Source organism: Pituophis catenifer, unplaced genomic scaffold, assembly GCF_029215685.1.
Source record: "Pituophis catenifer annectens isolate HBS135680 unplaced genomic scaffold, rPitCat1.0.hap2 SCAF_7, whole genome shotgun sequence".
NCBI lineage: Eukaryota > Metazoa > Chordata > Lepidosauria > Squamata > Colubridae > Pituophis > Pituophis catenifer.
This window is the reverse complement of record NW_027256887.1, coordinates 75016612-75044103: the sequence shown is the minus strand read 5'-3', so window position 1 is coordinate 75044103 and position 27492 is coordinate 75016612. Positions and strand designations below refer to the sequence as shown.

Here is a 27492-nt window from a genome sequence, read left to right as displayed (position 1 = left end):
CAGACACATCCACTGCTGAGTGTCCTTTCGGCTTTGACCCAGCCACTTCATTCTTTCTGGAGCTACTTGTAAATGCCCTGCGGTCTTCCCCAGTAGCACGTTGGAGACCTTCCAACCTGAGGGGGCTCATCTTCTGGCATCATATCTTTTAGCCTTTTGATACTTACCATAGGGTTTTCTTGGCAAGGATCCTGGAATGGGTTGCCATTTCCTTCTTCAGTGTACCATTTTTTGTTAGAACTCTCTACCATGACCTTTCCATCCTGGGTGTTCCTACACCACGTAACTCATGGCTTCATTGAGCTGCACAAGCCCCTTTGCCACCACAAGACAGTGATCCATGAAGACAATACAATTGATGGTTGATCCTAAAAGGCAGAAGTATCCACTATTTCAATGTATTCTTTGTTAAAAAGCCGCGGTGGCGCAGTGGTTAGAATGCAGTACTGCAAGCTACTTCTGCCAATCATCGGCTGCCAGCAGTTTGGCAGATCGAATCTCACCAGGCTCAAAGTTGATTCATCCTTCCATCCTTCTGAAGTGGGTAAAATGAGGACCCAGATTGTTGGGGGCAATAGCTGACTCTGTAAAACGCTTAGAGAGGGCTGTAAAGCACTGTAAAGCGCTATATAAGTCTAAGTGTTAACTGCTAACTGCTTTAAGGTTGGTTGCTGTAGCTGTTGTTACTTTGGTTTTCTTTATATTTAATTTTAGTCCCACATTGTCTTCGCCAACTACTATCATCCAAAACTTATCTTCTCCTTCAAATGTCTCTTCTCGTTGCCTACTTGTCAAAAGCCATAAGGATTAGCACCAAGCACCCTTGATTATTTGGCATCAGGCTTGGAAATCTGAAGAGCTCCAAAATAACACTGTAATAAAATGACATTTTATATATCGGTATTTGAGTAGATTGTACTCCAGTGTATTAAATGTATTTAATATACTTAGAAACTGCCTTTCTAAGTAATTTGTTTTTTAAAAGTCATGGATAGTACCGGTAGCCTTACAGCCATCATTCAGCCTAAAATTTCTGTTGCTAAGCGAGGCATTGAAGTAAATTTTGCTCCATTTTATGACCTTCCTTGCCACATTTGTATCAAAAACTACATCAAGAATACACTCCGGAAAGCTCATGCTGTTGTAAAATTCCCACGCTATACAGTACTCATTTATTTGAGAATAAATACAGTTGAATTCAGACGGGCCTATTTCGAAATGGGAATGCACACAGGATTGCTTAATAATGGTACTGCCTGATTCTCTATTTGTCTAATGAAAATTAGACAAATTTTCATTAGACAATTTTCATTCTTCTTTGCCTAGAATTTCCGAAGGAGGCAGACACCAAACACGTTCAGAACTACGGGTTGATTTTTATTTTTTTTTTAAACCGCCTCTTTGAAATTGCCAAGAATCCGTTGTTATTTCATCTAAGGGCGGAAGCGGGAACCTTTCGAACCGGGAAAGCTCTCTGACGCTGGCGGAAGTGCGTGAAACTCCGGGCGGATATAAAGATGCTCAGAGGGCTTTCGTTTCTCGTGCCTTCTCGGTTGCTAGGAGGGGGCCTGGCTCCAGTTTCTCAGTATTGAACAGGTGAGGACCAGGGAGGGCGAAGGCTGCGCAGTCTTTTTCTTTCTTCTTTCAGCCTAGCAAAGACGTAGGCGTAACCTCCTGGCGGGAGGGGGGTTGCTTACAGTATTTGTTTCCCACGGGGGAATGTCAGGGCCAATACGGGGGAGAGAATTGCTGGGGTAGAAACCTCAGGTTTTTTTTTTTTAAGGAAGGCTGTAGGAATCTTGGGAATTGTAGTCCCTACAATGCTGGAGGGCATCATCTGGGGCAGGGGTCTCCAATCTTGGCAACTTGAAGACTTGTGGACTTCAACTCCCAGAATTCCTCAGCCAGCTTTGCTGGCTGAGGAATTCTGGGAGTTGAAGTCCACAAGTCTTCAAGTTGCCAAGATTAGAGACCCCTGATCTGGGGAATATCTGGTATATACCTGGGGAAGATCTGAATGCTCTGGGAAAGGGGCAACCTCATTTTATTTGTGATATTCCATCTTTTTTTATTTTACAATACCTTAAGAGGCACAGAAGGTTAGTCCTATCCGTGATCTATTGAACTACCAGCAGTACTCCACGGCGTAAATTTCGAGTTTCTTAAAAGTAAGGAGTAGGAAAACTTAGAATTTCATTGTGGACAGTGTCACCTTGGGGAGAGGGCTGTTTGTGCTGTGGTTATCATCAAATCACCAAGCTGAGGAACTGGGTTTTTCTTGTACCAGTTTTCACTGCCGATTGTCTATGAACCGTGGAATGGACTTCCAAACAATGCTTTTGGCCTGTTATCACCTGCCATTTTTATTTTCTAAGATGTGAGCCCAAAGGCATTTTTATAAATTATATATTATATGATGTTAGAAGAGTGTGCTTCTGGAAGGTGGTAGCCCACTTCCCTTTTTTTATATTAAGAAGATATGTGTTTAAAAAGTTGGAGTAGGACAAGTGTGTGTGTTTCCTGATTTCTTAAATTCAAGGTAGCTGAAAATGGGAATGCTGTGATATAGTGACACAAGGGCTAGGTCACTTTTATCCATGGCATCTTATAGAGTGACTGTGGGCTACACTCTTTCTCTCGGCCCAGCCTACTTCACAAGCCTGTTGGAATAAAATGAAGGGGGATCTCTATGGAAACTGCCTTCAGCTTTTTGAAGAAAAGATGTTAATCTAATAAATAATGATTTTTTTAAAAAACTATACCTGGCATACCTTTAATGCCATTTAGCTCAGAAGAGCTTGCTTCTGATAGTAGGAATGCATTATAAAGAAAACAGATATTCCCTTTTAAAATTTAATGTTCTGTCTTATTTTTACTAGCTTAGTGCGTCAGATGTGTTGGGTTGCAGTTCTCGTGTTCTACAGCCATCTTATACCCATACTGGCTTATTTTATCAATTTGTCTAATCAGAATTGGACTGATTTTCAACTTATTCTTTTAACATTTAATTTCAGTTCATAGTGAAGATCTCTTGTATTAGCCTCCACAATCTTTTCTCTGAAATCCTATATGCACCAAAGTTACCATCATGCATTCAGGGAAAAGAGCTCAAACCTAGAGAAGCTTATGAAGGCATAATAATGTTGGTGTTTAAGACAATGTTTCTCAATGCTTTTAAAGTGGAAATCCTAGCTAAATGTATTTAACCTCTTGAGCTCCATTGATACTGTCTCCACCATTCAATCTCAAACTTTTTTTCTTGGCAAATGTAGAAGAGCATTAGCTCTTAGATTACAAGACAACTGTAGAAGAGCCTTGAAGCAAATATGAAGCGACTGTTATTAAGACATGAACTTATTCCAGAAGAAAAGAAAGTTTGAGAAAGACACTGGTATAATTTTAAATCGTTTTTAATTGGGTTACTGATTTTAATTTGGTATTGTATTGTGATTTGTATTGAAGTTGTCATTTTGTAAGCCGCCTTGAGTCCCTAGGGAGAAAGGCGGCATATAAATCGCAATAAATAAATAAATAAATAAATAAATTCAAGATAGCCCTGACTGTGTGGTTTAAGAGAGAGAGAAACTGGATCTGAATTATCAAATCAATATATCCTGGCCTTATTGCCTGGGGAAAAGCCAGTCTTCACCTCCTTTCTAAAGGCTAATAGAATCAGGATCAGCCATATCTTTTGAGGGAGGCTGTTTCATAAGGAAAGCACCATAGCAGAAAAGGTACGCCTCTTTAGGCCTTATCAGGTTTCACCATAAGGACCTGGAGCAATACTAATTTGCTTACCACCGTGGATACAGAGTCCTACAAGTACAGGTAGTCCTTGACCTTATGTCCACAACTGAGCCCAAAATTTCTGTTGCTAAGTAAATTTTGCCCCCATTTACAACCTTTCTTGCCACAGTAAAGTGAATCACTGCAGTTACAGAGTAAGTAACAAGGTTAAGTGAATCTGGCTTCCCCATTGACTTTGCTTGTAAGAATGTCACAAAGGGTAATCACATGACTCCGGGACACTGCAACCATCATAAATATGAATCGGTTGCCAAGCATCCAAATTTTGATCATGTGACCAGGGGAATGCTGCAACAGTCATAAGCATGAAAACAGGCATAAGTCACTTTTTTCAGTTCTGTTGTAACTTTCAACGGTCTCTAAATGAACTGTTGTAAATCAATCTGTAACATGGAGGCTTAATTAACTCTAATCAGCTGATTCCCCCCAAATCTGTTGTAAATTAGTTGCCTGGGAATTGATCCTTCTTTCTCAGTGCTGCACTGTTTTCTCAATAGCACCCTCTCAAGCACCGGGAGGAATTAGAAATGGCTGCCATTTGACCAAGCCACAGTTGTAGCACACAAACTGGCAATGGATAAGATTTGCAAAGGGAGCGTGCATGTGGAGACAGCCAGGAGAAGCTTTTGAATAGAGGAGTCTTGCAGAAGACATGGTTGCATTATTAAAAATTTGATGAGGCGCGCTTTGTTTGCAAATTGCAAAGCGTTCAAAGTCTGCAAACTATATTCATTTTGAATACTTTGTATAGCCCTAATGGCTGAGTCCTTCATGAAATGGGAATTGAAGCTTGCTTTTTTTTTTTTTTTGCATCTTCATTTTCCAGCACCGGACATCAAATGCTATTCTTATTTTTGAATATTGAATTACAATTTAGTTCTCAAAATGCTTCAGTGTATTACATTGCTGAGATACCATATTTTTCGGACTATAAAATGCACTGGACTATAAGACGCACCTAGATTTAGAGGAGGAAAACAAGAAAAAAAATATTTTTGGGGCTCCACTCATCCTGCTTTCGCCATCCCCAGCCCCCCAGAAGCAGTTTGCAGGCCAAAAACGGACCCACTTTTGGCCTTCCGAACCCTTCACGCGTCCTGTTTTTGCCCTCCCCGGCCCCCAGAAGCACTTTGCAGGCCAAAAATGGGTCCGAATGCTCCACGCATCCTGTTTTTGCCAAAAACAGGCCCATTTTTGGCCTGCAGAGTGCTTCTGGGGGCCGGGTAGGACAAAAACAGGATGCACGGAGGTTCAGGAGGCCAAAAACAGGGCCATATTGTATCTATAAGATGCACAGACATTTCCATCCACTTTGTGGTGGGGGGGGGGAGGAATGCTTCTTATAGTCCGAAAAATACAGTAAGAGCAATAAATATAATAGTCTTCGGATATTGTACCTAGAGAATATCTTGCTGAAGACCAGCCAGTAAGCCTGGATTTGAATATGTTTTGCTGGATCTGGTCAGAGGTCTTTGATTTACTCTTATCTTCTGGTCCCATTATTTCCTTAATTCTGCTCAGCTTTCAAAAAGGATGTAAAGTTGATGTATTTATATTTGACTTTTATTCTGTTACAAAGTTCACAGCATCAGGCATGGCTTTCTAGGACAATGATGGGGAACCTTTTTGACACCGAGTGCCCAAACTGGAACGTGCATGCATGTATGCACATCGGAGCACCAGAAACCCGAAGACCAGCTGGGGTTTCTGGCACATGCATGTGCGCACACTAGCTGGTCTTTGCATACACCTGAGCACCGGAAACCCGAAGACCAGCTGGCTGGAGTGTGCATGCCTGTTTTTTGGGCATTTTTGGGCCATTTTCTGGCCGTTTTTTGAGCCGTTTTTGCCTGGGTTTTGGCTGTTTTCCGGTGCTCTGGTGCCCACAAAGACCAGCTGGTCGGCATGCCAGAAACCAGAAGAGCAGATGGCAACAGCGCATGTGCCCACAGAGACAGCTTTGCGTGCCACCTCTGGCATGCGTGCCATAGGTTCGCTGTCACAGTTCTAGGAGAACTCTTATTGAGTCATTTTAACAGAACCAGAATTGGGTTCAATATCTACACCAGGTGCCCTCAAATTACCAGTATACTGTACACCAGTTACTATCTCTTCAAGTCAGATCTCTTCCTGGATTTTACCTCAATTGCTTTGCATTTATAGATTTAATTTTAATTAGCAACCATTCAAAGTTACGATAGACCTCGAAAAAGCCATTTCCGACCCAGATTTGAAGTTACAATTACACCCTCCCCATTACGAGACCACATTTTGGGCACTCAGCAATCAGCTTGGCTCATGTTTATGGCCATTTGCAGCTTCCTATGGTCACAGGACTGCGATTTATGACATTTTTGATGGATTTCCAGTTTCTGCAAAAAAAATAACATGCCATAGTGAACAACAGGCTTGCTTTATGACTGCCACAAAAAAGTCATAAAATTGGGCTGGTCATGTGGTGACCTTAACAACCGTCATAACTTATAATCAAAATTGCAGGATCAATTGCCATTTTAAGCCGAGAACTACCTGTAATCAAGTGAAATCATAGCCCAAGATTTGTTTTTTTTCCAACGGGAATTGGCAATCTTCTGTGTCAATTTCCGCTTCCCATTCTTTCCTTGCTAATTTTCCTAAAGCATAAACAGCTGTTGTGATGAATGGCTTTGTTGTGATAGAAATTCTCATCTGCTCAAAAATTAACACACACACAAAAGTCTGCAAACTGTTACTAATAACTTTTGCAGCGATGTTAAAATTTAGTGCAGTGCTCGGAAGGGGATTGCTGGAAGGAAGAGGTTCTGTGGAAGGAAAGTATTATTAGACAGTCCACATCAGCAAAAGTGGGCTCAGTTAACGTTTTAGTGCTGACCCAAACACCTGTGTTGATGAGATTTTTATAATATATGGGAAAGGCTGAGCTGCTGAAGAATGCCCCAAAGAGGCCAGTTTAATATTACAGTATAAATATCCTTGAGATGAGTGGATGCTATTAGTGGTAAATATTTTTTGAAAGGACCCATCAGATCTATTTACTTGCTCCTTTATGCCTTCTAAAAATGACCCATTTCCATTTGCATGAGTAACTTTATATTATAAATTACATTTTTGAAATATGGGAAGATTTCCGCGGTGGCCTTGTAGTTGCAGGATCCAATCTGAGTCGGTCATGGGGACCAGAGGTTTTGTCTTCCAAGCTTTCAGACTTGTGCTGGAGCCCATCTTCATCTTCCCATGCTAGAGAGAAGTTCCCTGAGGATGGGCTCCAGCACAAGTCAGAAGACAAAACCTCTGGTCCTGGTGACTGACCCAGATTGGATCCTGCAACACTATCCTGGGACATGTATATTCATTTTCATTAGTGACTTTGTGTATTTTATGCCAAACTAACCGCTTCTGCTATGTTCTATTATTTTAAGGGTGGGCTCAGATGACCCACTTCAGCTAGCTACGGCTTACCTGGGAACTTCTCCAGCATTTTCTCCTCGCTTCAAGGGGAAATTATAATTTATATCTATGCTACTTTTGTTTTTATTTGTAAAAACAAAATTACAAATATGCCAAGCGTCTGAATTTTGATCACGTGACTATGGGGATGCCATAAGTATGAAAAGGGGTCATAAGTCACTTTTTTTAGTGCCGTTGTAACTTCAAACATTCACTAAACAAACTCTTGTAAGTCAAGGACTACCTATATACTATTTGTACTTATAATTTACTCTTGCCTTCTTATTGTCACCCTTTTGAGGCAGTGTCACATGCGGAACATGTGTTCCTTTACAATCTCCTACTGCCATTTTTCTAGCAGTAACTAGCTGTTACTCCTTCGTAGTGAAGATGCAGTGTGTAAAAGAAGCACACAGAATTTGCTATGCATTTCTTGTCACCTGTGGCCTCCTAGCGTTCGCTAGAGCTACCCCAATTATCAAGGGAAATCATTCAGCAGTTATGAAGATAGAGAAAGGATCTCTTGCCCAAATTGTTTGCCTTCTAGCATTAGCTACTCTCCCCCTCATCCCTTAAAGACTAAGGAATCTTTTCTTCCATTGAGTTCTATAGCGGTGTTTTTCAACCTCACAACTTTAAGATGTGTGGACTTCAACTCCCAGAATTTGGCTTTGCTGGTTAGGGAATTCTGGGAGTTGAAGTCCATACAACTTAAAAATTGCCAGAGTTGAAAAACACAATTCCTAAGGTTGATTGCAATAAAATTTGACACCAACACTTTCTTTGGCCTTTTTCCCTCTTTGCTTGCTTTTATCTCCTGGAGTCCCTGAGTGTAAACTCCTGCTCCCGAGTTCTGTTTGTCTGTTCGTATTTGTTTCTTGTGCTATACTTATTCTGATGACTTTGGCTCCTTGGGGTTACTTTATACTTGTCAGCCAATTTCCCAGGTTACGTCAAATCTGTTTTGCTTTACTGCCGTTGTGTAGCCTTTGGCAAGCTGGCAATCCTAACTGGTTCTCTTGCTGCCACATATAATTTTTTTTTGGGGGGGTGGACTGGTATGTCATCACTAGGTATAAAAGGGGACTTTCCTGTCGCAATTTGTGGAGCTTAATCTCTCTTATTGCTACTGCTTGCATTCTTCCTTTGCTATTACACTTGCAAAAAAAACCCCCACTCTTTATTTAATGATGATTGCAGTAAGCACATGAGTCATATTCTGTGGGATAAACATATCTGAAGAATTGTGATATGTAACTATGGATAGTCCTCGATTTACGGCCACAATTGAGCCCAAAATTTATGTTGCTGAGTAAGACATTTGTTAGATGAATTTTGCCCTATTTTACAACCTTTCTTGCCACAATTGTCAAGTGAATTATTGCACTTGTTAAGATAGTAACATGGTTGTTACATGAATCTGGTTTCCCCATTGACTTTGCTTGTCGGAAGGTCACAAAAGGCGATCTTGGAAAACTCAATTTAGGAGAATCACAGCATACTGTGTCCCCCAGGGGTAAAATTCAGCAGGTTTTGACAGGTTCTGGAGAATTGGTAGTGGAAATTTTGAGTTGTTTGGAGAACCAGCAAATACCACCTCTGGCTGGCCCCAGAGGGGGTAGGAATGGAGATTTTGCAGTATCCTTCCCAAGCCACACCCACCAAGTAGTAAAAAAATTTGAATTCCACCACTGGTATCCCCCCTTCCCGCCCCCAGTCATCCCATTTCTCTCTGCTTTCATTTTTCTCCATTTTATGATTTTAATAAGTTACCAGATATTGTTTATTTTTTTCTTCTTCTGTTACTTTATGGAAATATCCTGTGTAAATGCTCTCAATTGTTTTCCAAGTCCTGTGAAGCGCTACAAGAGGGAGATAGCTCTCCAACGAGCTAAGTCAGAAAGACAAGGACTCCATTAGGGTTAGGCCCTGAGTTTACATTTTCTCTAACCATCACAACAGATTTTGCAACTCTCTATGTGATGAACAAACCACAGCCTGCAGGGGCCATCCGGTTCTTGCAAAATCAGCTATCAACAAAAAGTGCAAGAAAGAAGCACAGCCTACTACATAATGCCATTCTCTTCAGATTTGGCCTACAGAGTCAAGGATCGATAGATGCATCCTTGAATCTTTCGTTAAATAAATCAGTGACCATATGCTAAGTATTGAGCAAAGTAACCTTTTCCATCTCTCTCTTGGTTAATTTACTGGGGATTACATTGCAATGGAGAGGGTGCTGAAGCAAGAGAAGAATAAGTAAAAAAGTAAAGTTCCTTGTGTTTTTATCTATCCTCAGTAGGAAGCCATCAGAGATTAGAGACTGGCAGAATTTAACAGATGTCTGAATTCAGCACTTGCAGAGGAGTTTTGAAATTAGACCAAAGACTGCATGAAATTAGTCTGAAGGGCATAATTGCCTTGAAATCATAAGTTGTTTAATAATGTTGTAAGGAATGGGGATGGTGTATTACAAGACTGGAGAACTGAACCACAGAAACATTGAAAATGAGCCTCAACCCCATGAACCATGGGTAATAGTGAGTAATGTTGGGAATTGTAGTTTGGCAGCATTTGAAGTTCCACAGATTGTCTATTCAAAGTGTTAAACAATAAATTGTCTTTCTTTTAAGTAATCTTTTATTTTACCTGAGAGCAAAATGTAAGTAAATCATAAATGTTCTTACTGCTGATATATCTAGTTACATTTTAAAATTTGATGGCACTAAGTTTTTGTTTGATATATCCGTCTTATTTTCTTTCTTGAATTATTTCCTGAGACTGTCTACAGTAAATGACAGTGCTTTCTTTCTTCTCACTATAATACAACATGAATGGCCAAACCAAATTTTTTGCTGACTAGGGGAAATTCATATTTCATTCTTTCAGGAATGAGTAACCACTAGTTCTCCAGATGTTGATGACTAGAGCTCCCATTTTCCCTCACCATTGGCCAGTCTGACTAGATTTTATGGGATTTGGAGCTCAGTAGCATCCAAAGGGATGTTTGGTCTTAACCTTGTTATTACATGAACCTCTGTTCAAATTGAACAGAATAAGCATTGGTGGAATTATTTGACATCAAGGCTTTTTCCTCAGATACAATATTTCTGGAGAGAAGAGCTATATCAGAGTACCTTGCTGAGAGGATACTTCTGCTAGACAACTGCCGCCGCCTAGTTAATTGCCTGTCACTGCTACATTTACATTTCCTAAATTAGAGGAATTAATAAAAACTTCAAAAGCTTTGACACTTCATTTCATGCATCAACATGATTTTTTAAAAACTATTCAGCTGCAGCAAAATATTTAACACTTGTCAGGTATATTTGTTGAAACTTAACTCTCTCCTCCTCAGTTGAATTTGAATTAGTTCTGAGGAGAAGCGCCATTGTTTGGCAGATGGGCCAAGCAATGGCGCTTCAGAGTGGGCAGATGGGCCTTCAGAGTCATCACTTGAGTATGGTTGAACCTTCCATATACTTACAATATAACAATATTGAAATATTCAGAAACTGTACCTCAGGATGGTGTATGGTTTTGATTTATAAATGATGCTTGTTCCTGAATCTTGGGGGCAGGGGGGTTGGAAAGATCTAGGTAAAGATAGAAAATTATATTCAAGTTATTATTATTATTATTATTATTATTATTATTATTATTATTATTATTATTATTATTATTATTTATTGAATTTATATACCGCCCTCCTCCCGAAGGAATCAGGGCGGTGAACAGCCAAAACAGTCGTCTGCTAGTAATTGTGGACTGTCAAAGAAGTCTGTTGCATAACACAATCAGACCAATATTTTCAGATTCTTTTACATATGGTCTAACAATGGCTAACATCCCTATCAATTTAGCCACTTGATTGAGAATTTATGGATTTAGGATGATTTAAAGCAATTAAAAGCTAATGTGTTTATTAGCCCTTTTGGCAAAAAGAGTCTTAATTGTAAGTGCTACAACCATTAGAATATATCTTGAGTTTCTTTGGGGAAGGTGAGGGAATTTTTCTATCCTCATTTCTAGCTTGTTTTATATTATATTAAAACAACATTCAACAGTTGTTTTAAACTCTACAAATTACACAGAGTCATTGATGATAACTGAAGTAATCCATCCATCCTCCTTTTTTTTCAGAGAGTAAATTATGATTCTAATATACTTTGTTGATATTCTGACTTGGCAAAATGCTTAGTTTGTACAACATGCTGGGCACATAGAAGACCCTATTTGGCAGGTTGTGTTAACAGCTTCATCAAACCTGTCTGAAGAAACACAGCCAGCACAAATCCTATTGCACCTTAATATGAAGTATGATCCCAATGTAGAACTTGCATCAATGAATATGTTTAATGTCATGTTCATACAACATAGGTCATATTTGAATAACTGATTTGCTCAAATTTGTTGACTTTGCCAAGCCAAAAAATCCCTTTATGACTTAGAGTGCTATATGGATGAGGCTTGTAGTTGTACTTATTTACAAATTAAATCAGGATTCAGGGGGTAACTTTACCACAGTAGCCAAATTAAGACTGTTAATTCAGGACCCGCCGAGTGAGGGCTGTCTATGGCACTGCCTGATGTGCCCGCAACCTCGATGCCTCTCCCGTCCGCCACGGAGAAAGGCTCCAGTTCTTTCTAACCGAGCACTTCACGTTAGTCTTTCCTTCTTTTCCTTTTCAGTCTCTGCTTCTGCAGCTCCAGCTCCGTTAAGCTCTTCTCTCCCACCCTCACTTTCTGCCAGGGTGAAGAGCCTGCCTCCTAGGCTGCCCCGCAAGACACCTGATCCCACTGGGGCTGCCCCAATTGGCGAACTCTGTGCTGGGACGACGGCAAGTGTGCCCACAGAGAGATCTGTGAGTGTCCCCTCTGGCACACGTGCCATAGGTTCGTCACCACTGGTATAGGGTCTCCTGCTCAAGCAGGGGGGTTGATTAGAAGACCTCCAAGGTCTCTTCCAACCCAGTTATTCTGTGTTCTACTAGGGATCAGTATAGTAGTATTTCTCAAGTTGTTCTCCAAATATGCTAGGCATTAGGTCATAGCTAATCCTAAAGCTAAGATTGCTTAACCATGGTTTAGTTTATTGAATAAAACCCACCTGACTGGGACACCACAACATACCATACATAATTCATGATTTATAAGCCACAGAGGCTGGGTTTATTATATACCATATTTGAACCTCTTGTAATCCATAACCATCAGAATAAAGATAAGGTAGTGGCAGGGTGGATAAAAATCAATGATTTTTTTAAAAAAATAAATTAAAAAAAATCAGATTTTTTTTTATTTAAATTGGATTTTATTGATTTAAATCGGATTTTTTTTATTTTTATCAAATTTATTTTAATAAAAAACTTTTGGGGTAAAAATCTATCGTAAGATAGTTTTCTATTTAAGATACATAAATAATTTAGTTTATTCAGCATGAAATGGAGCTTAGTTATGTAGCATGAGACTATATTCTGCAACACTGGGACTATCGGTAAGTCAACAGTGGGGTCAAAGGAGTAGCAGAGATGACAGTTGCTCTTTAAAAATTATGATTTAAATCGAGTTGATTTAAATCAAGCCTTTTTACTAGTGATTTAAATCATGATTTAAATTGTGATTTAAATCAACTTGATTTAAATCAAATCCACCCTGGGTAGTGAAATTATCTTCATGATAATTTTTTTTACTACCGGTTCTGTGGGTGTGGCTTATTTTGTGGGTGTGGCTTGGCAGTCATGTGACTAGGTGGGCGTGGCTAGCTGGTCAAAGTCATTTCTGGAAGGTCCTCGCACTTACGACCAGTCCTCGCAGTTATGACCCGACTCATTTGTTTGCTTTTAACACTGATCAGCTGTAGGACGGCCCTTTGAAGCCCTGCGGCAAGAGTTTATAAACAGTTTTTTTCCCTCTAGTCATCAGCTGGGACTCAGGAGGCAGCAATAGATTGGGGGTGGGACCAAATAAAAGGTAAGAATAACGTGGGTGGGTGGGGGGTAGGAGGGCGGAGGGAGAGAACCGGTTCGGTGATGTCATATCGTCACCGCTACCGGCTCTGCTGAACCGGACCGAACTGGGAGGAACCCACCACTGCATTCTAGGTATACCAGCCTAATTTATTTCCATTCATACATTTGGAAAAGAGAAAGGGTATAAGGCAGGGTCTACAACCATGGCAACTTTAAGACCTGTGGACTTCAACTCCCAGAATTCCTCAGCCAGCTTTACTTTGCTGGTTGAGGAATTCTGGGAGTTGAAGTCCACAGGTCTTAAAGTTGCCAAGATTGGAGACCCTTGATATAAGGGATTCCCAAATCTTTCCCCTGTGTTTGTGAACCTGGATAGGGATTTACAGTTTGGGTTTGCCTTTTGGTAGGAATCCTTGACAGAAATGATGAAAGAGGGCATATTTGAACAGATGCCCCTTTAAAAAAAGAAAGTTTTTGTAAGTTTATTATTTTCTGTTGGGATTTGTTAAACTAGAAAGCACACGCTTCCAGTTGATTAAAGATGGTGAGTAAGTCTAATAAGTGCTCCCGAAAGTAGTTGTTAAGTCTGTAGAGCAAAGTTGTGTTCTGTGGTTAGAGACTGAGACTTTGGAGCAAGCCCTTTTTATTGCAGAAAAGCAATCTTGTCTCTTAATAACCTCTATGCTGACCCTTCACGGAATAATTTATGGCCAAGTGCAACCCGGTTTGCCGTTTTTTTCCAGCTTATTGATTTCTTACTGGGCCTAAAGAAATAGGACACTCCCCCCCCCCCAGTTCCTCCTTTTGATCACAGGGTGCTTTTGAATATTACTTTTTTTGCTGCTTTTGTGGATGTATTTGTGCATTACGGTAACTCCTGGAACATCTGTTATTTTTAAGAGTCACAATTACTCTTTCTGCTGCCAAATGCTTAGTGCAGTAGCTTTGGGTTGCCTCTGTAGAATTTATACTGCTTCTTACATTGCACGAAACATAAATCATGGCTTACCAAATGTGCTGGCTTCATATATTATGCTAACCCACAAGCAAGCAAACCATACCATGGCTTAATGCAATATATGGCTAAGACTACAAGTATTGCTGGGAAGTTAAGCTAGTAGGAGTTAGCATTCATTTTATGTTTTTTAATTTCTTAGAATATTGAGATCGGCAACTGAAGTGAGGTGCAATGAATTATTCCAAGGGGCCACTAGTTATCCCTGACAGTCCAGCCATGATCTGCATGCATAATTCAACATTTGGACATTGGTTCTTAGTTTACAACTAAAGGATACCTGTTCAGAATTGAAGAGCCTTGTTTATTTTTTGCAAATTTGCAGAGATTCATCGTTACCTAGCTCCTTTCTCTCTGCATAAAATATGAAATGCCAACCTAAGGTATCACACTAGAAAGCCAAAGGCAATTTGAATATCTTGTCATATATGTGTGGCCATGTCTTTTTGTGCTTATCGCCACTGTGTGGATCGAATAATTTTTTTCACCTCAATCCCTAGTGAAAGTATGAAAGGGCTTATTTAACTTTTTTGAACTCCTGGGTAGTTGAATTCTCTGTGGTTAGAAAGCATTCTCTGCAAATCTGAAATCAATTAATGACATGTTTAAAGAGTTGAAAATAGTCTTAGTGTACTCCAAAGTACCTTTTGTAAATCAAATGAGATCCATTGCCCAGTCTTATAGATATTCTTTGCTTAATGCCTGGACTTTAATAAAAAAAAAGCCTCCTAGAAGAATGAAATATTTTGAGAAATATTTAAAAAGGCAGAACATTATATTTCCCTAGAGGAGAAACGTGTTTCTAAAGACAGAAACCAGCTCCCTGCCCCCAGCAGATATTTGGTGCCCATTAAGTAGGACTGGGCCAGCCTATCTACAAAACAAAAGACCTTCAGCTCCAGGGTGATGGGATTAAGACATGACCCTCCAGGACATAATCTAGCAGCAGAGCTCATCACATTGCAAAATCATCTGGGGACAATGCATCACCCTCCAGGCTTCAACCAAACTTCTCAGACAACCTACAGGGTTACCCCTACAACAGCCAATAGAACACATGTTCTTGAATAGGAACAGGAAGCTCAAGGGCAAGGCCCAAGAGAAGGTATAAATAACCCCCTCTCAACTCAGCTGCCCAGAACCATGTGCTTGGTGGTTCTGCTTCACCATTAAATCATCTTTCCATGTTTCTAATGTTTTTTTGTCCCGACTTAGAACGGAACCAGATGGATATTTCTTTCAACACCATCCTTGAAGTACATGTTGCACATGCCTCTGGTCACATGATAGCATTTTGGGCACTTGCAAATGGCTTGCATTTATGACTGTCATGGTCATGTGAGTTCAGTTTGTGACATCTTTTGCCATTTTCCAGCAGAAAAAGCAAAACATGTCAACAGAATATGCTGGAAACGCTCAACATCTTGGTGGATGACATTGCTTTATCAAATAGATACAGTATTCCTCAAAATTTTGGGAAGAATCTGTTTTTTTAAAAAAACAAACTTGGTCATATAAATCTTAACAGAAGGCTTACATACCATACTACCTTTGTGATTTGATCACTTATTTCTGACTTTTAATAGATTTATATGAGGGGGAACACAATATAGAGGTTTAAGAGCTGTGTATGACCCAAAGTTTGTAGTCCACTGTTTTTAGGGTGTGGAAAAGGCAATGCTTACCTGAATCTGTCAATGAAGAAATTGGGGAGTATTTGAGCCAAAGTCCCAAGACCGAAGGTGAGGCATTGGCATGAAGATAAAAGGACAGTGGTTTATTTTTGAGATCTATGTGCTTAGGCTGCCCTATCCCACGTGATCAGCATGTAGCCTTCTTCATTTAGTTTAATTATGTGTGCTGTCATCCTGTGAACCTGGAAAAAAAAAAAAACTAGATGAGGACCTCGTTCAATACTAACTGGTTCACAGGTTTTGATATTGTTATTTCACTTGTGAGCGGAGATTGTATGCATTGGTTCAGAAAATTCATCGTTCTGCTTGTTCATTGATACATGAGAAATAGGTTGGAGCAGGACAAATCATGTCCTTTTAAAGGTAAATATAAAGGTAAAGGTTCCCCTCGCACATATGTGCTATTTATTTCTGACTCTAGGGGGCGGTGCTCATGTCCATTTCAAAGCCGAAGACCCAGCGCTGTCCGAAGACATCTCTGTGGTCATGTGACCGGCATGACTAAACACCAATGATGCACGGAACGCTGTGACCTTCCCACCAAAAATGGTCCCTATTTTTCTACTTGCATTTTTTACATGCTTTCAAACTGCTAGGTTGGCAGAAGCTGGGACAAGTAACGGAGTTCACCCCGTTACGTGGCACTAGGGATTTGAACTGCTGACCTTTCAATAGACAAGCTCAGCATCTTAGCTACTGAGCCACCTCGTCCCTTTAAAGGTAAATACCATCTTGCAAAACTGACCCACAACACTCTACAAACGGTTTTGTACAGGAACAGTGGCTGCCCAGTTTAATTGTCTCACTTTAAGACTAGCCAAAGAATACCCAGCTGGAGGTAGAAGCTCTGTTGGGGCATTTTCTCATTTCTGATCTTGGGAGACTGAACTCCACCTGGCCTCCCTTGTCCCCGAGCGATGCATTTTGACTGTAAATGTGGCCAAAGGCTCTTTGGATGAAGTCGTTTGGTGTGCTTAAGATTTTTCTCCAGCCTCAACTCATCAGCATTGAGAAGCTGCGTTTAGACAAGTGCCAAGTAATGAGAACAGCCCTGAAGTGCAGGTTGCTGGAGGGTCTAATTACACCTCGAGTTATGCTGCTTTTTTTCCTCACTTCCTTTTCTCCCATCAAGATGATGATTAGCCCTATTTATAGGGGCACTGGTTTTTACTATTCAGTGCACTGCACCTTATGCCAATCAAATCAATATCATCTGCATTTTTGATTACTGCTTAATAACACCACTGAACATAGTTTAATTAAAGGAGGATAAAAATAGGCTTTATCTCTCTCTTCTTCGTCTGACATACCTGAGTATCTGCTGCTGCCTCGCTTACACAAAATAAATACATCTTGCTTGCTTGCCTGCCTTGGAGACTGGCACATCCTTACCATGGAGAACTGCTAAATCAGAGCTTATTCTGCTCTTTTGCAAGATAGTCTGATTTCTGTTCCAAAGCCCAATGCATAATGCTGTTATCAGTAGACATAATATATATGAAGGATGCAGGGGTGCTATTCAGCAGGTTCTGACAGGTTCTGGAGAACCAGTAGTGGAAATTTTGAGTAGTTCAGAGAACCGGCAAATACCACCTCTGGCTGGCCCCAGAGTGGGGTGGAAATGAGGATTTTGCAAAATCCTTCCCCCAGGAGTGGGGAGGGAATGGGGATTTTGCAAAATCCTTCCCCCAGGAGTGGGGAGGGAATGGGGATTTTGCAATAGCCTTCCCCTGCCATGCCCACCAAGCCACGCCCACAGAACCGGCAGTAAAAAAAATTGAATTCCACCACTGGAAGGATGTGTCTATGTTCTCAATCATCAAGGTCATTATAGCCTCAAAGGTGCTTTCCAGAAGGCAACTGGACTTTCTTGGGTTCTTTTTCCTTGAAAACATTTTGCTTGAGATGAGATACAATGCAGGTAGTCCTCGACCTATGACCACAATTGAGCCCAAAATTTCGGTTGCCAAGTGACACATTTGTTAAGTGAGTTTTGTTCCATTTTTACGACCTTCCTTGCCAAAGTTGCTAAGTGAATCACTGCAGTTATTAAATTAGTAACACGGTTGCTAAGTGAATCTGGCTTCCCCACTGACTTTGCCTGGCCAGAATAATTTCAACGAAGAGAATAAGAATTGTGTGATTCTGACGTGGTGCCAACAATGTTATATTTTATTTGATGCAACGAAGAATAAAGAAAATTACATGGGCAAATCAGATTTTTAAAGGCAACGAAACAAAAATAGGTCTTCTAGTCTTTGATGTTGACTACATGGGTAGTCATTACCAATAATAGGAGAAATTGCTTGTGGACAATAAGGAACTATCCCAGATGGCCTTCACATTGAATTATATGAGATTAATGGGGGTTGGTCAACATCTGGAGAAGCCAATCAAGGAGAACATTTGTAGCTCAGGGTTAAAACAATGGGTCCCTGGTGCTCTCTGAGCTGGGTTGTTTTCGTGCAGATGTTTCATTACCCAAACTAGATAACATCTCCAGTACCATAGTCACTACCATTGATGATGTTACCTAGTTTGGGTAATGAAACATCTGCAAGAAAACAACCCAGCTCAGAGAGCATCAGGGACCCATCATCTGGAGAAGCACACTTTGTCTCTGTTCTGGAGATACCTGTTTTGAAGGTTTTCTTGTTGCAAATACTTGGTAGAACAATCTGTGTTCCCTTCTAATTTAAAAATGAAAGAAATGTGAGTTCCTGGAATCAAATGGACTGTTGGTTTCTTTGCAGGTGAAGATGTCCACTATGACCCAGAAGTATTTCCTGGAAGGTCAAACATATTCTGTTCCCCTCATCCAACCTGACCTCCGCAGGGAAGAAGCTATTCATCAGATAGCAGACACCCTTCAATATCTGCAAAAAATCTCAGGTGACATCTTCAACAGGTAAGGGTCGCTTATATTAGAACCCCAGAAGGAGAAAAATGACATGTTTGTGTGTTTTTCTTCAGGACATGAAGAAAACTGCATAGTCAGTTGGTCTGGTTTTTTGTTTTTTTTTTCTTGTCTCCAGTAGTGGATCAGTAGCTTTGAAAGTAGCTCTGTGAGTTCTCATTTGTCTTAAGTACGAGAATCTTGAAAGAATTCTCATGGGTGTTGATGGTAAGAGTGCAATTTTCCAAATATAGCTGACTTTGGAAAGAGGGATGTAATTTAGATTTGATATATGCTTTGTTAGTATTGGGGGCAGGTTTAACCATTAGATTGAGGCTATGATATATTACTGTTGCACTAGCAACTATTGGGTGGTTTATTATCATATTGTGTCTACAGCTGCATGCAAACCACAGTTGCAACCTTGGAGCTACAGATAGGCTGAAAATTATTCAGAAAGGGGTAGCCAGCATGACTAGGAAGCTAGGAACCCAAGGAAAGATTCCAGTACAGTATTCAGGGGTGCTTAAACCTGGCCCGTGGGGCTGGCCTGGAAATATCAAAGGACCGGCCCACAGTGCTTCTGCTGTCCTGTTTCTGGCCGGCAGAGTGTTGCAGGAGGCCCGGATTACAATGAAGTAAGTGCTTGATGTGGATAAAAAACAAGCAATATCCTATGTTAATACTACGGTTTAATGCCAGATTTTACATACTGTAGGTCCATTTAATCTACAATCAGCAATCTGTAATTGACAGCCATTTCTATTTACTATCCTGGAAATTTACCTCTGCTGTTAGATTTTGTATTATCATGTAATTTATGCCTGGAAAACCAATTTACTATTAAACAATGGGGTATAAATTTAGAAATAAAAAGTTTAGTAGAGTATGAAGAATAAGTAATAAATGTTTGCCAGTAATATCTGGTAGAAGAGATAGAAAAATGATTATAGTAAAGAACTGTGGAAAGAAAGAAGAGAAGGGGGAAAAATGCATCTCGAGCCTGTGTCAAATGCCCACCATGGCCACGCCCATCCCAGCCACACCCACCCACACCCCGGCCCTCCGAGGTCAAACATAACCCTGTTGCAGCCCTCATTGAAATCGAGTTTGGCACCCCTGCTCTGAAGGATCTTCTGCTATGCTACAGGTCTTGATTCTCTTTCCTACTTAATATCCACACAAAACCATTGGTACCAGGCCCAAAACCAAGAACGACACATGGTGATTCTTTCAAGCTGAGTTATTTACTGTTTTCATACCTACAGACAAAATCCTGCCAGACCAAGCAGTTTCCTGTCTGCATCTACAATATACTCTGAACTATTAGGGAAGGACCGTCTTCACCCTTTCTTTCAAATATAACATCAGGATGAGTTACCTCTTCTGGAATGCACCCCCTTCTCTTGGGAATCCAGCTCCTTACCACATTTCATCACAATTGGGAGAGTATAGTGTCACGTGTCATTAGTATGTCAGTACTAAGCTTGACTTCAGGTTGAACAAAGTCAAGGTACTGTTAGGGTCTGGAACAGATTTAGGTTCAGTCATAGCATGATGGAAAGGCAGTAGGGTTCAGAAATGATACAAAACCAGTAATATTCCATTTTGAATATTCATGCCGAACTGGTTTGTAATCTGGGAGTCCCATGGATGTACAACTACTGTTCAAGGAGCAGCTGGCAACCATGGCAGTGAGAATCTTTGTACAGTTCCGTCTTGTGTTTTGGCTGTGTTATGTTTTGTATTCAAGAGGCTCTTTCTTCAAGTCTGTCATGCCATGGCCACCTCTTAGATAGACTGTTGCAATACATGGGGCTCCCCTTGAAAATCCTTTAGAAGCTATATCTGGTCCAGAATATGGTGGGCTTACTTATTAAAGACCTCCTCCTTTCATCAGCAAAACAGTGTTGGTTCAGAAGCTGGACTAGAGTTACTTGGTAACTTCAAGAGTTAGGTTGTTACCTTTAAAGTCCTCCATGACCTAGGTTTCTGTGGAACTGCCTAGGCCCAGTATCATCATCTGATAATATCCAAATAGGAGGGCACCTCTGGGGAGTGTTATTATCAAGGACCAATGGAGTGGCCTTTCTCTTCATTGCCCCCTTTTCTGTAGAACAATTCTGCTAAGGTTTCAGAAAGCCATTAAGACCTACCTATCTCAAAGGGTCTTGGGTTACTGGCATGAGCATGGACCGTTCCTGCATTGGTTCTCTTGTTTGGTTGTAGTTGGTTTTGCTGTCCCTTGGAGTGGTATTTGGTAAAATTAGGTTATTTTGTTACATCCAGTACTTTTAATCTTCTTACTATAGTGGAAGCCCATTTACACGCCAACTCATATACAGTTGAAATGGCATGTGACCTTTAGCGCCACACAATTATAAAACTTAGTTTTCTAGGTGGCCTTTACATTTTAAAAAATATTGTCCCCTTTTTTTCTCCTTAAAAACAAGGAGCTTAATGTCAGATGTAAATAAACCATATAGATACATTTCTATAACATTTAGGAGAAAGCAAATTGACTTTTAGAATGTTCTCCTTACTTGGGCAAGTTGTCTTATAAAACACCAAAATGCAAAATGTTAAAATTCAGAGGAAATAATGACTATGATATTCCAATGTATAGATAAGATTACCCTTCTGGTTAATGCCTCCTAGGGGCAAAAAGCAATTAATTTTGTGACCCAGAGGTAAATGTAAGCACAAATTTTAAATCCTGTTCTAGTCTGTGCAATAAAAATAATTAAAAATCTTATTAAATAATAACCTCCCAAATGTTAATAATTCTAACTGTTGTTGCAATCCAGAGAGCGTCACCCTTCTCTTGGGTCACCATTCTTCAGAAACCTCTAAGAAGATTGCAAAACTCTTTATCAATAGCTATAAGCTGTTAGACATGGTCTGGTTTCTACAACAGGCTGTTAACTTCCATAAAATTTTCATATACTTTATCCATATAAAGATAACCAGGTTGGAGTGTTTTAATTTCTTGGCATTTTAGCAATCTTCCATTCTTGTACTTCTCTTAACATGCCTGTCATAATCAAACCTTGGAACACCAGCTCGGTTCTGCTCTCACTCTTGAGTACACGTATGACTGTAATTATTAATTCTTTCCAACAATAGAAGAGACTCCATCAGGTCTTTTGTTTCCTTTGCCTTGCCCTGGAGCTTTGTGATATAATTAATAATGATTTGGTAATTATGCAGGCCTCTGTTTTAAAAGTTTCGCAACCTTGGGTGTTCCGTGCCAATCACAGGGGGAAACTTTCAAGGTGAGGGACTTGCCATTTAGTAGAGAATGACCTTTTCTTCCTGTTTTCTTGAGATAAGGTGTCTAGATCTCACATTTTTTTGTCTTTGTAAAAAAAAAAAAGCTTCATCTTATCAGAGGAAAACATTCCGTTTGAGGTATTAGAGTGAGAATTTGCTTCCTGAGATCATGGATCGGGAGTGCCTGTGGTGAAACATGTTCACTGAATATGCCGAAAGAACTTGGGCCTAATATCAAACTGACACAACAGCTCTTTGGAACAAATGTGCAGTGAGAAGAGTTTTTTTTCCCCTGTGTTCTAAAATTTCGTTAATGTAGAATCTTATTCCTGTGAGTGCGAGCAGCGAGTATCCCAAGGCTTTCTGCTTTCATTTTAAAAACAAAATTTCTCTGTCCCAGATCTCCAACATGGTGCCTGTGGGCACCAATGTGACTCATAGACAACAATGTTCCCTGTAGGCTCTTCCCTTTACATCTGCTGAGATGCCTACCCCCCACCCTCTAGTATGTGGAGGACTCAACTCAATTATTTCCAGAACGTTAATACCAACATACATTTCCAATTGTAATTATTTTTAAAACCTTGCTTTGCATTGCTTATCTTGGGTTTTGGCCTCTTTTTCCTTGGTCCTTTAATCCATTCTGATTCCACATCTTGTTTAGGACAAATGTTCTTCAACATTGAGAAATTAAATTTATCCTCCTTTTGGGGGGGGAGACGCAATATGTCAGTCAATGATGGACAGCCCCCCCCCCCAATGATGTGATAAACAAAGTGCTTTTGACCCCAATCGCAAAAACAATATTTCATTTTAGTTGGTCGTTCATTTTAATTGTAAACTAATTAATGAAAATTGTCAACAGAAAGGGTATCAGGGAAAAAATATGGCGGGTTGAACTTCTGAGATGATAAGAGTCTTGAGTTGTCTCTAAAACCCTTACATGTGGCCTCCAGACTTGTCCAAAATTTTTGCCAGTTGCAACTTTTCTTGTAGGAAATAACTAAATGTATTGTAAGTGATCCTATTTGCTAACCCCCTCCCCCCCACTCCTGGCACACGATGGCCCGGTAGGCCCATTTTTCTTTCTCACCTGGCTCCAGATCCTCTCTGTGCATCTGGGGAGAGTGAAAACAGCCTTCCCCACTCCCTCGGAGGCCCTCCGGAGGCCTGAAACGGCCCATTTCCTAACTCCCCAGGGACAGGAAGTGACTTTTTTGCTGTCCTCAGCCTCCAGAGATTCCTAGAGACTCCATTTCAGGCCTCCAGAGGGCCTCCGAGGTGGTGGGGAAGACTGTTTTCGCCCTCCCCAGATGCATAGAGAGGATCTGGAGCCAGGTGAGAAAGAAAAACAGGCCTTCCCCATCCCCCACAGGCCCTCCAGAGGCAGGAAACAGCCTGTTTCCCTACTTTTAGTGGGTGCAGAAGGCCCAAAAATCAGTTGGCTGGCGCACGCATGCGCCAGAGCTAAGCTGGCGTGCCCACTGATATGGCTACGTGTGCCACCTGTGGCACGCGTGCCATAGGTTCACCATCATGGATATAGAGTCTCCTCCTTGAGCAGGGGGTTGGACTCGAAGACCTCCAAGGTCCCTTCCAGCTCTGTTCTTATTGGATTGAAACTGCTGTTAGAAAGGAGAGGGAAAAAAATAAAAGGAAGAAAATTACAAGAGATGGTAACTTTCACCAGAAATTATCGTATGGCAACTACCAGTCTCTTGGTACTTCTGTCACATCCTTCAAAAAAAAAGTTCTACTTGCAGGCTGCTATGACAGGTTTTTTTTTTTTTAAAAAAAAAAGTAAAAAAAAAATTAAGGACTGTTTGCCTATTTATATTGCAACAACAACCGGGCTTCCCCACCATAGTTAATCTTACGCTCTGTTGGTATGGTTTAGTATTTATTATTTTGCCATTCATTCAGCCCTGAAGGAAGAGATTCAGAGAAGTCACTTCACTTTACAAGCATGATTTCAGTCAGAGATTTAGTGGTGTGTGAACTGTCTTGAGATATCACACTCGATGGCTTGAAATATCTATTGCTGAGAACTGCTAGCAATAAAGTGGAAGAGAGAAAGATCTGCTCTTCACACTTGGCTGGTAGATTACAACTTCTCTCTGCCGTCTTTCTTTCTTGGACTAAATTTACTTTAGTTAATTAGTTTTGCTTGAAATTAGAAAGTCTTGAGAGAGATGGTGGTGGTGAAAAGTCTTTTGTTGGCTAAGTAATTGAAAAAAAGCAAAAACTCAGTACTTTGAGGTAAATAAAATCTGTCATGTGTCTGAAGAGAAATGGATTAGCTCTACTTTTTTCTAGCTGGCTTGTAAAATATGAAGACAGTTCAGTTTTAAGAATATGTCAACGAAACCCAAAATATTATGCTAAACTATGGTCTATGTGTTCCTAATAAACTATAGTTATCTGGGTTTACCCAATATTCTAAGCCATGAAGCAAGGTTTGCAAACTCCAGTGGTTGGTTTCAGATAACAAAACCTCCAAAACAAAAACAAAAAAAGTTGCCTTGACTGCATTCAGGCTTTTTTTAATGTTAAATTATAGAGTGCCATGTAGACAAGTATTACATCCTTTTAAGTTTTAGAATGAATTAAAAAAGTGGGAATGCGCAAAGAATAAGGAAGCTAGTTAAAATGCAGAAAGCAAAACATGTAGGCAGATCAGCAGGCAGAAACAACGTCAAACAGCAAAATAAGAACCTGGAAGATTAGAGGGAGATAAATCAAGAAAAAAGGACATTGCAGTACAGTTAGTCCTCAACGTATGACCACAACTGGGCCCTACATTTCTGTTGCTAAGCGAGGCAGTTGTTAAGTGAGCTTTGCCCCATTTTACGACCTTTCTTGCCACAGTTGTTAAGTGAATCATTGCAGTTGTTAAAGTTAGTAACATGGCTGTTAAATGAATCTGGCTTCCCCATTGACTTTGCTTGTCGGAAGGTCCCAAAAGATGATCACGTCACCCTAGGACCGTGATGGTGAACCTATGGCACATGTGCTAGAGGTGGCACACAGCGCGCTCTCTGATGACACACGTGCTGTCACCCCAGTTCAGCTCTGCTGTGCATGCATGCGCGCCTCCCGCCAGACACCTGGTCTTCGGGTCCGTGCATGGGTGGGGGGAGTGTGGGGGGCACGTGTTCATGTGGGGGACGCATGCAGGGGGCGCGGGCAGGGTGCACATACGGGGGGGCAGGGCGCATACAGTGACCTATGCACACATGCGCGGGGGGCAAGGCACATGCACGGGGGGAGGGGGCATGCACGGGGGCCACACGCACATTGCATTTGGGGGTTTGGGCGCACACGCATGCACGGACTTTGGGCACTCAGTCCGGAAAAGGTTAGCCATCGCTGCCCTAGGACAATGCAGCCGTCATAAATACAAGTCGGTTGCCAACCTCTGAATTCACGTGACCATGGGAATGCTGCAACAAGTTGTAAGTGTGAAACTTATAATCTTTTTAGTCACTTTTTTCAGTGACATTGTAACATTGAACAGTCACTAAAGGAAGTGTTGTAAATTGAGGACTTCCTGTAATCTAGAAGGGTTGTAGACTTCATGAAGGAAAAGGTTGCAAAAATTTGCACAGGAGGACAAGGCAAGCTTGGGGAAGGATAAACAAAGAGGACTCAAGCATTCCAGCAGTTATAACTGCAGAATTTCAACATTGTATACATCTGTGGCAGGACTGCATTCCAAAGAACAGTGGGTAGGATCTAGTTAACAGTTAAAATTAATTTCATTTACTTTTAATTAAAAATGAATATAATTACTTTCCAGTCGTATATTTAACCATTTCTCCCCTTCTGTCACTTCAAAAATTGCAATTTGATTACACTCAAAGCATTTGGGGACTGCGCACCACAAGCTCGCTTGGACTTGTAATGACTATCTAAATGTTCTGTTAACCTTTTCCATACAAGTGGAGAATATGTGAAAAGTTAAAGTTCCCTTAACTCAATCGTAGTGTTACAATCACATGCTACTAAATGTGCTTATAATAAAAGAGGAGTAAACGTTTGCGGGGCTTCTTAAATCAGATTGTTCATGAAATGCTATATTGAGATACCTTTCGTGGTAGATCTATAGCAGCGTGAGATCATTTCCACCCCCCCCCCCCCAGAATGATAGATTTTGTGCATTTATATAACTACCTGCTCGATATTTCCAAGTCAATTTTATGGGCTTTAATTCGTCAAACAGTCAGATGGGATCTTTCCTTGTTTTGCTGCACTGGTTGCATCAATACAGAAGTGACACTCAAGGTTATGAGCTGAATTGCTAACAGTAGTGAGAAACCTCTTCAGTTTCTCTCCCAGATCAACTCAGGCTCTTATTTTAGCTACATCTTAGAAATTTATTTTTGGCACAGAGAATTACATGTGGAAAGGGCTGTGCAGCCTCCGGTAGCATAACATTTTCTAACTTAACTGTGTTATTAGAATTGCCTGGGTGCCATATTGAAGAAAACTGCAAACACCTACTCAGTGACATTCTTGGAATATATTACAAATAGTCTTCAGTTAACTGGCTCATAATTGGACAGTATTGGATCATTCAACTGGATGGTTTATATCAGCTCTTATGTTTAGTATTCTCTTTTTTTAATACCAGCTGCTGAACTCAGAAAATCATTAATCCGGTCATAGTCTGCTGATGGCTGCCTTCGTGGTGCTATAAGTTGTCTCAGCTTAATCATCCCCATCAGTCATTTTCCTCTGAAGTCCTTCCAGTTACTTGCAAACCAATTTTAATATGTATTCTGTATTTCTCAGAATTGAAACATGATTGACAGACAGCTTTTAAAGGAAGTATTAATGGACTTTCATTGTAGCATCTGCGGCTCCAAATGATAACTAACCTGTCAACTCTGTTCTGCGTTACTTAGAAATGTCAGAATGAAGCCCTGAGTCACACAGAAAGACTCTGTGACATGTCTGCCCTCCACCATAGCATTTGAAGGGCTCTTTGTGGTATTCTGTGTAGACTCCCAATCCAGCTTGTATTCTCTTCCAGATAAGGAGCTGAGAGTAGGGATTAGCTTGGTTAATTTAGGAAAGCTTTTGTAGGAAAAGGGGCGGGAGGAGCTGCAAGTGTGCCGGTATCAAATACCACACTGGCATTAAAATCAAAACAGAGAGGATTCTGGGAAATACAAGACTGGAGAGATGTCTGTGGAGTTGCTCAATCATCCAAGTCGCGGTTGTCCCAAGAAGCTTCTGTTCCGAGAAGCTTCTTTAGTTCTCACTGACTGGTGGGGTTTGGAAACCCCACCAGGGGTTATAATGGATGAGAAGCTAAACATTTTCAAAGGAAAAAGCAAGAAAGTTCTGTGGCCTTTTGGAAAAAGCCCCTTTGGGACAAGCCTG

The 27492-nt window shown here is 40.6% G+C and overlaps 1 protein-coding gene across 1 annotated transcript in view; it reads left to right on the top strand.

Moving 5' to 3' along the window:
- Positions 1-1523: 1523 nt before the first annotated feature.
- WASHC1 (WASH complex subunit 1) overlaps positions 1524-27492 on the top strand; it is a 58094-nt gene continuing 32125 nt past the window's right edge. Inside the window, exons 1-2 of the mRNA XM_070946693.1 lie at positions 1524-1596; positions 18689-18843. Coding sequence (XP_070802794.1) covers positions 18695-18843 — 149 coding nt within the window. The 5' untranslated portion in view covers positions 1524-1596; positions 18689-18694. The remainder of the gene's footprint in view (positions 1597-18688; positions 18844-27492) is intronic.